Raw genomic sequence first — 16926 nt, forward strand, 5'->3', positions numbered from 1 at the left:
AAGGAGGAAGAAAACTTCACCAGGCTGGAGAGTGATTTTACATATGATGTCAGAAACTTGGATAGAGAAGGGAAAAGATTGCTAAGAGCAGCCGCCCAGAAAGAGACTACTATTTCTGTGTCTGAGACTGTCTCCTCAACAATTACAGGTGCAGGCTTATGGTCTTCAAAGTAATCAGACTTTAGCCCATATCCCAGCTCTACCATATACTAGTTATGTGATTCTGAGCAGTTTCTACAATCTACAAAAGGGGGTAATAATACCTACTATCATGGAGTTACTGGGACAATTAAACAAGATAATGTGTATAAATCCCTTAGCATAATGTCTAACTTATAATAAATTACTAGTAAATGTCAGTTGCTGTTGTTGTTATTTTAATCATCATTACTTCCCCTTCAACTTGCATTTTAAGGATGGAGTGATGAGAAAATGAGACCTAGAAATCATTCTTCTCCAACAGCCACCTACATACCTCTCTCTCCTTCATGTAACTGAAGATATCCTTGGCATATATTGAGTTGAAAAATGGATCATTATGGTTCTTGTCAATATCCTCCAATGGGGTCATCTGCTTGGAAATCACCAAAAAGACATTAGGAGGAGAAAGATTCCAAGGAAGGCTTAGCACATACACATAAATGATACACTCCTTTCTTCCCACTGTCTTCTGCTAAGTTTCCTAAAGCCTTATATATCCTGGGCCATAACAGAGCACTGCTTGGTCCTTCAATACTCATACTGCTAACTGACCAAGAAATGTTTAGTCCTCCTTGTACATGTCTGCTCTGCCCTAGCAAATAGACACCATTTTTATAAAATGGTAAGTTCAAGACTCTCCAAGAAAAACACTTTTATTTTACTATTTCAACTTATGTTGCCTGTCTTCTTAGGTCACTTGTTTTGTCCCAATGCTTTGATCTAACCCAATTCATTTTCTTGGTAGCCTTTTCCTCCCATCTACACATTTACCCAGGTTGTTTTGCCTACAAGAAAGGTATTTCTCCTCCTGCTTGCCAAATCTCATCCCTTCATCCTTCCAATTTACAACTTAAATACCATTTTCCTTGGGAAATACCTCTGTGGACTTTACCCATCTTTTACTGGAGCCCACTACAAATGCAGATTGCAATTACTAAGAAAGGCAATTTCCTGAAGGAAATTGGCTAACCACTACTGTAAAGACCAATTTTATACATACACACACACATACATTCCAGATCCTTGTGGGTATTCTTGGAATAAATACTTTCTGTTTGGGTGTATTTCTATGTCAGTTGGAAAGTCAAGAGATCCCACAAGGCTAACTTTATTTACTATAGCTTACTATATACAGATCAATTGCTTAGGAAGGCAAAAAAAATCTCTTTACTGACAGCCACCTACAGGATAACAAAGAACACATTATCTAATTTAAGAAGGAAGAGAACACAATACCTCCTTCTGTGAACTCTTGCTCCAAGGTGAGAAAGGTCTATTAGAACTGGATTGACAAGCACTGGACTTGTTTGTAGTACTGAACTTGCCCACACTGGACATGGTAGCATTGCTGGACATGCCTATTCTGGATTCGGGGGCAGTGCTGGACACATGTGAGCTGGTTTCAACTTGGAGGATCAAGAAATCTTCAAGAAAGGTGTCTTCCTTGTGGATGGGATTCTCTTGCAAGGCCAGTGGCTCCTTCAGGGACAACTCCTTATCAGTGGTGGATTTCTCATTCAAGGCACATATATCCTTGAAATGGAATGTCTCATTGAGAGTAGGCTTCTCCTGTATGGCCAAGGACTCCCTTAGGATGGTCTTCTTCTCAATGCTGGGCTTCTCCTGCAAGGCCGAGGGCTCCCTCAGGGTAGCTTCTTCCTCAATTGTGGGATTATCCTGCAAGGCCAAGGACTCCCTTAGGATGGTCTCCTCAATTCTGGGCTCCTGAAAATCCAGTGGATGCTTAATAAGGGATTCTTCATTGGTGATATTCTCTTGCAAGGCCAACTCCTTCTTCAAGAGGAACACCTCCCCCTGAGCAGTGAGTTTCTTCTTTAAAGATAATTGCTTCTCAATGCTTATTGTTGCCACCTCAGTAGAGAGCTCCTTCTTCAGAACCAATGTTTTATTTAAAAGGGATGCCTCTTCAGTAGTGCTTTTCTCCTGCAAAGCAAACAGCGTCTTCAAAGAGTAATCTTTGGTATCAGTCTTCTTCTGCAAGCCCAAAGCCTTCCAGAAGAGGGACTCATCTTTGTTGGTAGGTTTAACATGCAGTGAAAATGGATCCTGAGAGAGGAATTCCCCCTCAGTTGTAGGCTTCTCCTCTAAGGCCAATGGTTCATTAATATAGGATTCTTCTTCAGTGGTGGTCTTTTCTGCCAAGGCCAATGGCTTAGTTGAGAGCGACACCTCCTGCAGAGTGGTGTGCTTCTCTTTCAGTGCAGATGGATCCTGGAAGAGGAACTCCTCTTCAGTTATAGACTTTCTATGAAAGGTCAATAGATTCTTAAAGGATGACTCTTCTTCAGAGGTGGTATTCTCTGAGACCAGTGGCTTCTTTAAGAGGAACACCTTCCCCTGAGTGATTTGCTTTTTCTTTAAAGATAAAGGTGTCTTGGTAAGGACTGCCTCCTCAGTTGAAGACTTATTCCTAAATGACACTGGCCCCATACAGAAGGAATCTTTATCTTTGCCAATCATATTCGGCAAGTCCAACAGTTCTTTGCACATGGACATCGTTGTATGAGTGGCACACTTTTTCTTCTTTAAAGATAAAGGCTCCTTGGTGGAGACTGCCTCATTTATGCTATGTTTCTTCCTAAAGGAAACTGGTTGCATAAGAAATTCATCTTCACCATCGATATTCTCCTGCAATGACCATGGCTTCTTCAAGAGAGCCACCTCCCCCTGAGTGGTGTGCTTCTCTTGCAAGACAGAGGATTCCTTGAAGGGAGACTCCTCCTCAGTGGTAGGCTTCTTTTTAAAGGGCAATGGCTCCTTAATCAGTGACTTCTCTCCAGAGGTGGTCTGCAATACTAGTGGCTTCTTCAAGCAGGACATCTTAACCTGAGTAGTACATTTTTTCTTCTTTAAAGAAAATAGCTTCTTGGTGGGGGTTGCCTCCTTGATGGTACATTTCTTCCTAAAAGCCAAAGTCTCCTTTAAAAGTGACTCCTCCTCAGTTGGAGTCTTTTGCAAGGTCAATGGCTTCTTCAAGATGGACATCTCCTCCTGAGAGGTGTGCTTCTCTTGCAACATGGACGGGTCTTGGAAAAGGGACTTATCAGTGGTAGGCTTCTTCTTGAAAGACAGTGGCTCTTTAATAAATGACTTTTCTCCAGAGGTGGTCTTTTGCGATTTTAGTGGCTTCCTCAAGTGGTACATCTTCCTCTGAATGGTGCACTTCTTTACAGGTAATGGCTTCTTAGTGGAGTTTGCCTCCTCAGTAGTATGTTTCTTCCTAAGAGACATTGGCTCCATAAGAAGTGTATCCTTACTGTCTTTTTTCTCCTGCAATGCTTGTGGCTTTTTCAAGAGGACCTCCTTCTCATCAGTGGTGTGCTTCTCTTGCAATACAAAGGGCTCCTGGAAGAGAGACTCCTCCCTACTGGTAGGTTTCTCTTTAAAATACAATGGCTCCTTAATGAGTGCCTTCTCTCCAGAGGTGGCCTTCTGCAATTCTAGTGGCTTTTTCGACTGAGTCATCTTCCCCAAAGTAGTACACTTCTTCTTTAAAGATAATGGCCTCAAGGTGAGGAATGCCTCCTTGACAGGTTTCTTCTTGAAAGCCAGTGTCTCCTTAATGAGTGACTCCTCTTCAGAGTTGGTCTCCTGCAATACTAGTGGTTTCTTCATATGGGACATCTTCCCCTGAGTGGTATACTTCTTCTTCCTTGAAGATATCACCTTCTTGGTGGGGGTTGCCTCCTCTGTTCTAGGCTTCTTTCTAAAGTTCATTGGCTCCATAAAGAAGGAATCCTCTTCAACACCGATGTCCTGCAAAACCAAGTCCCCCTGATATATGCACATCTTCTTTAAGGATAATGTTCCTTTGGTGATGGCTTCCTCCTCAGTTTTATTCTTCTCCCCAAAATTCATTAGCTCTACAGCAAATTCATCACTACTATCAGCCTCCTCCTGTAAAGATGGTGGCTTCTTCATGAGGGATACCTCCCCCTGATTTGTGGACTTCTTTAAAGATAATGACCTCTTGATGAGGGTTGTGTCCTCAGTACTGGGTTCCTCTTCTAAAATTATTTGCTTTTTGAAAAATGATGCCTCTTCAGTAGTGGTTGTTTTGGAGATGGTCGATATCTCCACATTTGGTACCAAGGTAGTAGAGACCACTACTGGCAAAGGTTCCAGCTTATAACTGTAAAAGACACAATGTCTGGGTAAGAAGAATGTAGTTCCTAGAATCTTCACCTACCATCTCATTTTGTTGCTGCAGTTACAAAAGGTATAGAAGGGGAAAGGGCTTCAACATCAAGAGACAGATTAAAAGGTAAAAATCAATGGGTACCATACTGAACCAACTAGGTAGCATATTGTATAGTTCTATGGCCTAGGTTCTCACACTTTTCTGAAAAATTTCTCCGAAAATCCATGTTATGTTTTCCTATATATGACTTATTTACTTTATTTATATACAAAGTCTTTATTATAATACTACCACATTGTACAAGTTATATGCTATATAGTATCAGTCTCCCTCACTAGCTGCATTTATTTTTGTCTATCAGCATCAGGCATCTGGCAAAATGCAGGCTGAAATTAATATTGTTTGAAGGCTTATGAGAGAATTATAAGAGAGAAGCTTATGAGAGGTTTATGAAGGCTTATAAGAGAAAGGTGGGCTGGCACTTAATATTGGTGGTGTCTTTTTTTTTAAGTTTGAACTACAGAATATTTTATTTTACATTATGTTTTTATTAATTTTTTTCAAGTTAGTTAACATACAGTGTTGTCTTCACTTCAGGAGCAGAAGCCAGTGATTGTACTACTAGGAATTTATCCAAAGGATACAAAAATGCTGATTCACAGGGGCAAATGCACCCCAATTTTTACAGAAGCACTATCAACAATAGCCAAATTATGGAAAGAGCCCAAATGTCCATTAACTAACATTGGTGGTATTTAACCACATCCCCTTCAACCTAGGCTATTCATGAGATACTTTCCCAGTGGAGATAATAAAAAAACCAAAATAGACATTTGTTCACATGTGTCAGACTCAAAGCTTTGTTCTAAACAGGATTTCATGACCAAATCACTGGAAGACTCGAAATCAGAATAAAAGAGAATTGCAGAATGCAATCATCAATCTGAACAAAAATAAGTCTCTCCAAAAGACTAGGTACCATATGATTCCGCTTATATGAAATGTCCAGAATAGACATACCCATAGAGGTATATCCATAAAAGAAAGCATATTTGCGGTTGACTATGGCTGGAAAGGGGTAGAGAGGAGACTAGAAAGGGGGACTGGCAAAGGAAAGGGACTGCTAATGGGTTCAAGTTTCTTTGGGGTGGGGGTGTTGAAAAGTTCTAAAATTAGATAGTGGTGATGGATGTACAACTCTATGCTTATAATTTAAAAACCACTATATTGTTTTAAAAAAGAAAGTGTTTTGAGAGGTTCCACATGGCCAGATAGATTCCAGGTCCCTCCTGATGAGAATTTTTAAATGTAGTCTTCAGATAATCTAGTTATGATTAAAAGTATGCATTCTGGCTAGACTGCCTGAATTCAAATCCTGGCTCCTCCACTTACTAGCTGGGTGACCTTGGGCAAGCTGATTGTCTGTGCTTCACTTTTTTAACCCATACCATGAGAATCATATTACCTCCTTTGTAGGGTTGCTGTGAAGATCTACTTAATATGCAATAAAAACATGTAAAACAAAAAACTGTTTGAAACAACTGTATGCCAACAAATCAGGTAGTTTAGATGAAATGGACAAATTCCTAAGAAGACACAAACCAGCAAAACTGGCTTAAAAAGAAAATAGGAAGTATGAATAGACCTATAACAAGTAAAAACACTGAATTAATAGGGGTGCCTGGGTGGCTCAGTCAGTTAAGTGTCCAACTTTGTCTCAGGTCATGATCTCATGGTTTGTGATTTTGAGCCCCGCATGGGGCTCTGTGCTGACAGCTCAGAGCCTGGAGCCTGCTTCGGATTCTGTGTCCCTCTCTCACTCTCTCACTTCCCTGGCTCATGCTCGCTCGCTCACTCTCTCTCTATTTCTCTCAAGAATAAAACATTAAAATTTTTTTTAAAAAAACACTGAATTAATAATTGAAAACTACCCACAAAGTAAAGTCCAGACCCAGATGGTTTCACTGGTGAATTCTACCAAACATCTAAAGAAGAATACCAGTTCTTCATGAACAACCCCAAGAAATAGAAGATATGAGAACAGTTCCCAACTCATTCTAGGAAGCTAATATTACTCTGATACCAAAAACAAAGACATCTCAAGAAAAGTATAGTCTGATATCTCTTATAGGTGCAAAAACATCCACAAAATACTAGCAAACTAAATCCAGCAACACGTAAAAGGATTATACACCAAATCGGATTTGTCCCAGGAGTGCAATATTAGTTTAACATCCAGAAATCAATTCATGGATTAAGCCATATTAACAGAATAAAAAACAAAAGCCACATGATAATCTCAATAGATCCAGAAAAATCATTTTACAAAATACAACACCCTTTCATGATAAAAGTACTGAACAGACTAGGAATATAAAGGAGATTCCTCAACTTGATAAAGGGCATCTACGAAAAACCCAAAGCTAACATCAGACTTAATGGTGAGAGACTGATGCTTTCCCCTTAAGATCAAGCAAAAGACAAGGATATCCAACTCTTCTTTAGGGGATGGGGGATTGGTCAGGTAGCAGTAGATAACTCATATAGCACTGCTGACACTTTAGGACTAAACCCCTCTATTCTCTGAATAAATTCCAAACTCTTTGCCATGATCTGCAAGGTCCTGGTGACCTGGCTCTTATCTGCCTCTCCAAGTCCATTTCTTAAGAAACATTGGCATGGGAAATAAATATTGAGTATCTACGATATCGTAGATCAGAGTAGGGTGATCAGAGTAGGGGTGATCAGAGTAGGCTTTCTTGATAGAGTGAACAATGGTCTTTGTGACTGAGAGGGTTCCTGGGATGCAAGACTTTCAGTATTAAAATTGGGCAAATCCTATGAAAACCAGAATAAGTTGGTCACCCAATTATTAGAAGACAAGAATGTCCACTATTGACATTTCTATTCAACAAAGTACTAGAGGTCCTAGTCAGGGCAAGAAAATAAAAGGCAACCAGATTGGAAAGGAAGAAGTAAAACTATATTAGCAGATGACATGATTTATACAGAGAAAATCCTAGGAATCCACATAAAAACTATTAGAACTAATATATAAGTTCAGCAAGGTTCCATGATACAAGATCAATATACCAAAATCATACATATATCTATATCCTTGCAATGAACAATATGAAAATGAAATTAGGAAAATAATTCTATTTGCAATAATGTCAAGAAGAATAAAATGCTTACAAATAAATTTAACAAAAGAAGTACAAAACTTATACTCTGAAAACTACAAAAATGTTGAAAGAAATTAAAGACCTAAATAAGTGAAAACACATCCCACGTTTGTGGGTTGGAGGACTTAGTATTATTAAGATGGTAATACTCCCCAAATTGATTTACAAGTTCAAGGCAACTTCTATTAGAATCCCAGATGGCTTATTAGTGGAAATGGACAAGCTGATTCTAAAATTTATAAGTAACTGCAAGGAACCCAGAATAATAAAACAATCTTGAAAAAGAAGAACAAAGTTAGAGGAATCACACTTCCCAATTTCAAAACGTACTACAGAACAACAAGAATCAAGACAGTGTGATACTGGCATAATGATAGACATGTAGATCGATGGAATAAAACAGAGTTCAGAAATAAACACTAATATTTACAGTCATTTGATTTTTGACAAGGATGCCAAGATAATTAGGTGAAGAAAGAGTAGTCTTTTTAACAAACAGTGCTGGGACAACTGGACATCCACATGCAAAAAAATAAAGTTAGATCCCTAACATACACTACCAACAAAAATTAACTCAAAAAGGAATAAAAATCCTAAGAGCTAAAGCTTGAAAACTCTGAAAAGATAATCTTAAATCTTTGTAACCTCAGATTTGGCAATGAACTCTTAGATAGGACACCAAAAGCATAAGTAACAAAGGAGAAAATAAACTGGACTTCATCAAAATTAAAAATTTTTGTGCATCAAAGGATATGAACAAGAAAGTAAAAAGACAACCCATAGAATAAATGAAAATATTTGTAAATTACGTATCTCATCAGGGACTTGCATCTAGAAAATATAAAGAACTCTTACAACTCAATAACGAAAAGCTCAACAACCAATTTTTTTTTAATGGGCAAAGAATCAGGGGCACCTGTATGGCTCAGTCGGTTAAGTGTCCGATTTCAGTTCATGTCATGATTTCATGGTTCATGGGTTCGAGTCCCACATCGGGCTCTGTGCTGTCAGCTCAGAGCCTGGAGCCTGCTTCAGATTCTGTGTCTCCCTCACTCTCTGCCCCTCCCCCACTCGTGCTCTGTGTGTGTGTCTCTCTCTCAAAAATAAACATTAAAAAAATCTAAAAAAAATAAATGGGCAAAGGATCTGAATAGACAATCCTCCAAAAAAGTATACAATTGGCCAATAAGTACATGAAAGATGCTCAACATCAATCATCATCAGAAAAATGCAAATCTAAACCACAGTGAGGTATCACTTCACACCTACTAGGACAGCCATAATTAAAAAAAATAGTAAGGGTTGGCAAAGATGTGGAAAATTGGAAACCCTCATACAGTGCTGGTAGGAATGTAAACTAATGCAACCACAATGGAATACAGTTTGGCAGTTCCTCACTGAGTTCACCATAGAATTACCATATGATCCAACAATTACATTCCTAGGTATATACACAAAATAACTGAAAATAGGTGTTCAAACAAAAACTTGTATACAAATGCTCATAACCACACTATTCACAATAACCAAAAGGTCAAAGCAACCCAATGCCCATCAACTGAAGAATGGATAAGAAAAGTACAGTATATTCATACAATGGAATATTGCTGGTCCATAAAAGGAATGAAGTACTGACACCCGAAACAACATGGATAAACCTTGAAAACACTATGCTAAATGAAAAAAGGTAGACACATAATACCACACGTTGTATAATTCCATTTATACAAAATTTCCAGAATAAACAAATCTATGGAAATGGAAAGTAGATTAGTGATTACCTAGATCTGGGGAGGATGGGGGAACTGAGAGGTGACAGCTAAAGATACAGGGTTTTGGGGTATTTTTTTTGGATTGATTAAAATGTTCTAAAATTCACTGCAGTGATGGCTGCATAATTTCAAATATACTGAAAGCTTTTGAACCATATACATTAAATGGGTGAACTGTATAGTATGTAAATTATATCTCAATATAGAAGTTAGCAAAAAAAAAAACCTCACTTAGAATAAAATGTGATTATAGTGAGCTCTCAATAAATGTCAGCTACTAGCTCTAGTGCTATTATTAAGGTCCATTCCACTGAATCCTAAGTGAAGGCAAGAATGTTTACGGTATTTTGTCAGGATTTCTCTGCTAAAGTTAGAATTATAAAAGAAATTCAGGAGAAAATAATGCAGGGAATTAAAGTCAAAATACACATAGAAATCCCAGGAATTCATTTCAGCAAGAAACTAAGTAGGGATAAATACTAATCTGGTTTGATTTCTTTCTGCTAGGTAATTAGAAAAAGTGACGCATGGACCTAACATGTTAATTGTCTAGAGTTACCCAAGCTTTTTCTCTTACCCTTTGGAACTCATGCTTAGGCCTGCTGTATCTGTTCAGCTAATTTATTCTCTTCTTTCCTGAAAGTAATTCCCACTGGGATGAGGAGAGGTTATAAAAAGGCCTCACTCCACTTTCTAACTCTTCTTCTAATAAAAGTTTTTCTAGGGGTAAATCCTTTTTCTAACCCAAATAAGAATACTCATACCTACTTGCAAAACCTATGAACAGTTCCCTGTAACATCTGGAATACAAATGTTTTGGGCCTAGAGAGAGAGCAATTTCTCTCCAGTAACAAGGAACAAGCCTCTCCCAAAAGCTTCTAATGAGATAAGCAGATTGGCAAACTATCAACAAGCGGCTGAGTATCCCCTGAAAAGTTGCCACCATATTCTCAATAATAGACTAGCTCAAACAGGGACTGAATCACTAAAAGAGAGAAAAGATGAGCCCAAGATCTTTTGGCAAACTTCCCAATGACAACAGCTCTTTCAATACGCACACACCACGGAAGGAGAGAAGAGGCCTATAACACTTCAGCAACCACAGCTGGGCCTACCTCAGCACCCAGGGGTTAATGTATAATCACCACTGTGGCACACTAAACATGTCTCAATGGGGGACAAAAGGAGGTCAAATGATGTCACATACTCTCCTTTACCATCTAAAACAATGCCATCAGAGTCACTTCTTACTCACCTTTCCATGTTCATCTCATTGTTTTTGGTCAACCCAAGAGCAGGTGTGTTCCCTTTTATCTTCTTGGAAACATCTTTAACAAACTCCTTACTGGCTTCTCTCTTGATCTGGGCAGGTTGAATTTGAGAAGCCTGTGAAAAAAATGAGGTGGGGGTGGGCAGGGGAAGAAGGAAGCAAGGAAATCTAGAGAACCACAAATTATCTAATAGGTAGCTCTTATAGGAAAATTTTGACTCACATCCCCACCTTGTTTGGGTATTCCCAAGAGTAATAATAGAAACATCTCACAACCAGTGTGGTACTGGTGCCAACTAATCACAGCGGAAGCTAGCAGTACAATAGTACTGCTAAATATTAGCTAAATAGCAGCCTTAAATGATTCCAAGATACAAAAAAAATGTAGTTCTAATCTCCATGTCAGGTATACTGGCTGGCAAATTCCCAGAAAGATGTTTTGTTAATCTCACATTCCACTTTGACTCTATAAGATATTCAGAGGGAGAAAAAGGTAATATAACTGGCTTGGCTGCCTGGGTATACCAAAATCAACTAGCTTTTCAGGTAGACCTCTGCCACAACACTACCTGCAATACATCTATCCCATCTCATTGAGGGGAAATTTATTTAACATGGGGCTTTGGGGAGCTCTACCATAAACTCTAATCATGACTAATTGTATTAAACAAAAGAGATCATGAGACTGTGAATATTTTCAGTAAAAATAAATTTAAAAGTTGTGCCTTTAAAATGAAACAAACTGAACATAATTGTATTCCAAATAAATGCCATAACCACATTAAGGGAAAAAGAAAAAAGAAAACAGAAGAAAATACAACAACTAATCCAAATAAACACAGAATTAGACTATATACCCTTAAGATACACATCTTCAGTCAGGATGGGTTTGTGGGGTGGCAAAGAACATTGCAAATAAAGCTGGAACTATTTTTAACAGGTTTATTATGGTGGTATGAATGAAGTAATTTTGAAACCCTTTTAGATGGGTTATAGTATTGAGTAAATGTGTTGATGTCCTTGGTTACAAGAGTTCTCACTGTAGGAGAAAGAAAATACAAATATGGATTAGGGAATGCAAGAAAAATCCCTGAAAAATCCCTGTGTATTGGAATAGGAACTGTCCAAATCCATGATTTCTTAAATAGGTGTATGTATATACATCTGAGTATATAGGTATATGTATACATGTGTGTGCATCTGTGTATACAGATATATGTATATGTATGTTTAAGTACACATATGTGTGCATGCATAGGCATATGCAGATATTTCCTAGTTCTGTCTGCTGAAAGGGCAGAAAAAGTAGGTGCTCCAGTAGCACACTTAGCACTGAGATCTTGGTCTCTAATACCATTCCCCACTAAAAGGAACCAGAGTTCTTTGGAGAAATGGTTGACTCCAGGGCTGAGAAAAAACAGATGCAAGAGGAACCTAGAACATCTTGCTATGGTGGAAAGAAGAGGCTCAAAAAATTTCTGAGATGGGGTGCCTGGATGGCTCAGTCAGTTAATCATCTAACTCTTGATTTGAGCTCAGGCCATGATCTCATGGTTTGTGAGTTTGAGCCTTGCATTGGGCTCTGTGCTGGCAGCATGAAGCCTACTTGGTATTCTCTCTCTCTCTCTCCCCCTCTCTCTCTGCCCCTCCCCCACTCATTCTCATTCTCTCTCTCAAACATAAACATTAAGAAAATTTTTTAAAAATTTATGAGAATATGTCACAAAGACACAGCAGTCAGATTGAGGGGAACTCTACTGGCCAAATCTGGGACAATTTGAGCACCAAAATAATTAAGTACAATAACGAACAATAAACCACTGAAAAAATGGGAATTTATAAGTCCACACTAATAATAAATAAACAGGGAAGGAGAGAAGGCTCACACTTTAATAGAATACCAAGGGCAGACTGGTAAATGTGAAGTGAGTGCTATAGCTGGAAAAATCATCATAAAGATTTGGATTAGACAAAAATCATCAATGGATGTTAAATCTAGGGGAAAATTTTTATGTAGAGCAGATTATTTGCAGGCTCTTAAGAGTGTGTCCCACAGACCACATATTAGTTGCAAGAGGAAAAATTATAAATAGTAATTACACAGTGGGAAGCCAGACAACATCTTGACTGGAGCTCCCCAAAGCCCCATGTTAAATAAATTTCCCCAGACAACATCTTGACTATCACCAGTGAGGGACAGATGGACATCATATGCCTCCAGATGTGATATCCTAAGGACAGAACATCACCTACACAGTACCCCAGCCAAGTATGTATAATATCAATCTAGTCACATAGAAGCATCAGACAAACACAAAATGAGGAATGTTCTATTTTTAAAAAGGTGTCTAGGTGGGACTGTATTCTTCAAAAAATGTCGATGAAAAACAAAGAAAGGCTATGGAAATATTCCAGATTAAAAACAGCTAGAGACACAACAAGTAAATGATACTACACTGGATCTTTTACAGGAGGGTAAAAATACTTATAACATTGACCTTATAAGGTCAACTGAAAAAATTGGAATATGGATAATAGGTGACATAAAAATATATCAATGTAAATCTATAAAGTTGTTAATAGTACTGTGGTTATACAATACAATTTCTCTGAGGAACTATATACTAAAGTACTTAGGGGTAAAGGACCATGATGTATATAAGCAAATGGGATAAAATGTTAACTATAGGTTAAACCAGGTGAAGGGTATATGTATATTATTTGTACTACTTTGTATTTTTGCAACTTTTTGTAAACTTGAACTTATTTCCAAATGAAATATTAAAAAATATGCCTTTGTATCATCAGATCATAATAAGCAACCACAATTCAATAGGGAATTCTTTCCTAGGTCCCCAAGTCATCCAACTCTGCTCCTCAAATAGCTTGGCACTATTTTCATTTTAACTTCTTACCTAAAGTTTTACAAACTCCCTATATGTGCAACCGAGATTCAGTATTGGAAAAGAAATGTATTCTTGGCAGAAGAGAGGTGGAGACCCCAACACTTAGGGTGAAACTCTCTACTTGCCATATGTGAAAGTTAAAAGCACTAATATTCTCAGATTTCAGCTCAAGGGGACCTTAATCTGCACTTCCTTACAATTGTTTCATTAAAAAAAAATACGAAAATTGTGTCCTACTGACACAAAATCATTTAGGTAAATGTGGATACAGACCCTATCTCCTTGTCTACTAGCTTAGGATCAGTTCTTACATATCAAAAGTCCTTCCCATGCTTGAATGATAAAGAGGAAAAGAAAAATACAGCAGATTAATTACAACAGATAGATTCCTTTGGCAGGCCAGGACCTCACTGGTGAATGCTGAGGAAAAGATAGATGTGTGGACATGGAGACTTAGTAATACAGACAGAAAGAAGCAAATAATCATATAGGGAATCCCCAAAATTCTGAGAGAAAGGAGCCCTCACCCCTCAAATAGATGAGCTCAGACATAGGAATGATTTAGGCACACTGTAATGATGGAACTTTCTCTGGCAAGTACCAAAGACTATTCAGGGGGACCAAATTGAATCTTCAGAACTTATATGCAAAGGGGAATTCTGGTTTCTGAGTTTCTGGAAAGCTAGGGGTAGAGCTACTGCTGAGAGATGCCTTGCTTCTCCCACTCCAACCCTATATAAGGATGTGGCCTAATAGTGCATTCAGTTGGAGAACCAGAAGGATTCTGCATGATTTCTTTTCTATTTATTTGTGTTTGTTCTTTATGAATTGCAGTATAAACTTCATGGAGGGAAAAAAAAACGACTTACACACAGCCAGAAATTTTCCCATATGCTGTGAGACCTTGCTTTGCACAGTGTCATAATTGCTCTCCCATCAGAGACTCTGGGGGTCAAGAGAAGCCACACTAACATGGGCTGCATCCGCTTCCTATTTGTGTAGCTATCTTATTTCAGCTAAGTTTCTAGATCCATGGCTAAATAAGTCAGGAAACAAATCTAACCCTATAGGTCTGTGTGGGAAGGGTCTCTTTCAACCAATCAACAGTCAATCTGAAATTATTCAGAAAGCCATAACCTAATTATATATGTTGCAATCTGCATGGGAAAAAGACTATACTAGTACAAAGGTGGTCACATAATACCTAAAGAGGAGAGATCCAAAAGAGAGAACTTTGCCAATACTTATCCAATCTTGCTCAAGGGAGTAAAATATTGTCTAGTAGATGTATTCTGGTAGTCACAGAAGGACACTCTATTATGGAGGGCAGGGTTCTCTGTATCCTAGATAAAACAGGCTTCAAAAGCAACATTGGGCAAATCCTAATCTGCATACATAATTATGGTATCTACCTCATAGAAATAAATGAGGATTAAGTGAGTTGATACTGGAAAAAGTGCTTAGACTAGTGCCTGGCACATGGTAAGCACTCACTTGTCATCAGTTATTATTTTCTAAGACCAAAGATTACCTTTGGCCCAATTCTACATTCAATTAGTAACATCTTAATTATCAATTCTGGGTTTTGCTGGTAACTTAATAACACCAGGAGGGAGGTAACTTGGAAGTGAACTCAACAATTCTCATCAAAATTGAGTTTCTCAATCTCCATAGTTGAAGACCAGATAGATCATGGAACTGCAGTCCTCAATGGTTCTGTACATCGGGGCACATTTTTTTGTGGTCACTATGAATGGGCTGCTGCTGGAATTTAATGCCAGGAGCCAAAGATGTTACGGCTGAGAACAGTTCTACACAACAGAAAAAAACTACTGTACTAACTGCCCATAGTATTTGAATTGATAAATACTTCCCCGAACGACAATGACTCCATCAAGATACTTACTTCCAAGGCCTAGGCAGCTAGCTGAGCCACCTCTGGATTTTATCTAAATGTAAGATCCCATAGTTCTTATATTTATCTACAATTTCACATCTGATAATCACTGTCTGCTGCTTCCAGACAGCTCAACCAATTAATCCAGATGGTATGCATCAACAGAAGAGCTCCTGAAGTTTCTGAAATTGGGTCATCCATTCCAAATAAAATTGGCTCTCGACACTCTAGAGAAGGTCAGGGTCTGGCAAACCAAAAAGGTCCCTTAAGGAAGAGGTTATCTAAGCCTTAGCAAACCACAGCAGAGGATTGAACTAGCATACTCACGTTGGTGAGATCTTCAAAAGCTGATCTCTTTTTGCGTGGTCTCTTAGGTGAAAATGAAGATATCTTTGCTTGGTAATTCTCCCTTCTCTAAAAAAGTAAAAGAGACAAATAAGTATATCCAATCATGAACACTTTTCAGGGACTTTGGATCATCTTTAGAGCTCAGGGGGAAGCTCCAGAATCTCCAAGCAACCAAGGATATATAGAATAAACTACAACAAAATGAACTACACAAAATGAAATTTTGGCACTCGCTGATGCTTAGAGTCCCTGAAGGAGGTAATCACTGATGATAGGGACAAGGCTATTATGATGACCTTTAGTGTAACTCTTAGAATGAGTAAAATAGCTTAGTAAAGCTAGTTTTCCCTCTTAGTTCTCTGATCTTTACGGTTATCCAACCTAAGATTATCAATCACCACCAGCACCCAGCTACTCCCAGTCTTTCCTTTAATATGGATGCTCTCAAGCAAATTAGTTCAATAGTTTAACAAATAAGTGTCTCTTATGTTAAGTATTTAAGACATTCCCAATACAGACAATAACACATTATCTCTAGATCCTGGTCCAGGATCGCCTCTCTACTAGCTATTGACATTGGACAACTCATGTAATCTCTCAGCCTCAGTTTTCTTATCAGTATAACTGGAATGATAAACTTCCTTATTTGAAGATCAAATAAGAAAATACATGTTTTAAAAAGTCTGTATAAACTTAAGTGTACATAAATCATATTTTTAAATAATATAGCCCAATATGATTTTAAGCCTCATAAAGAAAATTCTGAATTTTTTAAGTATACATTTTCATGATTTAATTTTGTTATTTTTTAAGTAATCTCTGTACTCAACATGGGTTTCAAACTCACAACCCTGAGATCAAGAGTCAGATACCCTACCAGCTGAGCAGACCAAGCACTCCAAATTTTGTATTTTGAGAAAGGAGTTTGATAATCCATATTAACCTCTAATTTGTTAGTGTATATGAATGAGGGTTAGTAGAAGGAAGGAGAGGTGGATATTTTGGAGCAGAGGTGGCTTTCTTTCTAGCTATTGTTTACCATGCCTTACTCAACTCCCATGTGAATAAGGCCATCTCCATGGGGCTAGAGGTTAGGATGAATTATACCGTAGGACTCTTCTGCTCCCTAACAATTTTTATTTGGTAAAAGTCTCCTAAGTCTCAAATTTCCTTTATGAAATGAGA

At 38.1% G+C, this 16926-nt stretch overlaps 1 protein-coding gene across 3 annotated transcripts in view; it reads right to left on the reverse strand.

Annotated features, from left to right (window-relative positions):
* CCNB3 (cyclin B3) overlaps positions 1–16926 on the reverse strand; it is a 60199-nt gene that overhangs the window by 38260 nt on the left and 5013 nt on the right. For all 3 annotated transcript variants that reach the window (XM_053891624.1, XM_019417505.2, XM_019417506.2), the window contains exons 3-6: positions 15721–15807; positions 10576–10706; positions 1438–4354; positions 476–571 (exon numbers count right to left, since the gene is read on the reverse strand). In XM_053891624.1, coding sequence (XP_053747599.1) covers positions 476–571; positions 1438–4354; positions 10576–10706; positions 15721–15807 — 3231 coding nt within the window. The remainder of the gene's footprint in view (positions 1–475; positions 572–1437; positions 4355–10575; positions 10707–15720; positions 15808–16926) is intronic.

The sequence above is a fragment of the Panthera pardus genome, unplaced genomic scaffold (genome assembly GCF_024362965.1).
Source record: "Panthera pardus isolate Hobbes unplaced genomic scaffold, ASM2436296v1 HiC_scaffold_27, whole genome shotgun sequence".
NCBI lineage: Eukaryota > Metazoa > Chordata > Mammalia > Carnivora > Felidae > Panthera > Panthera pardus.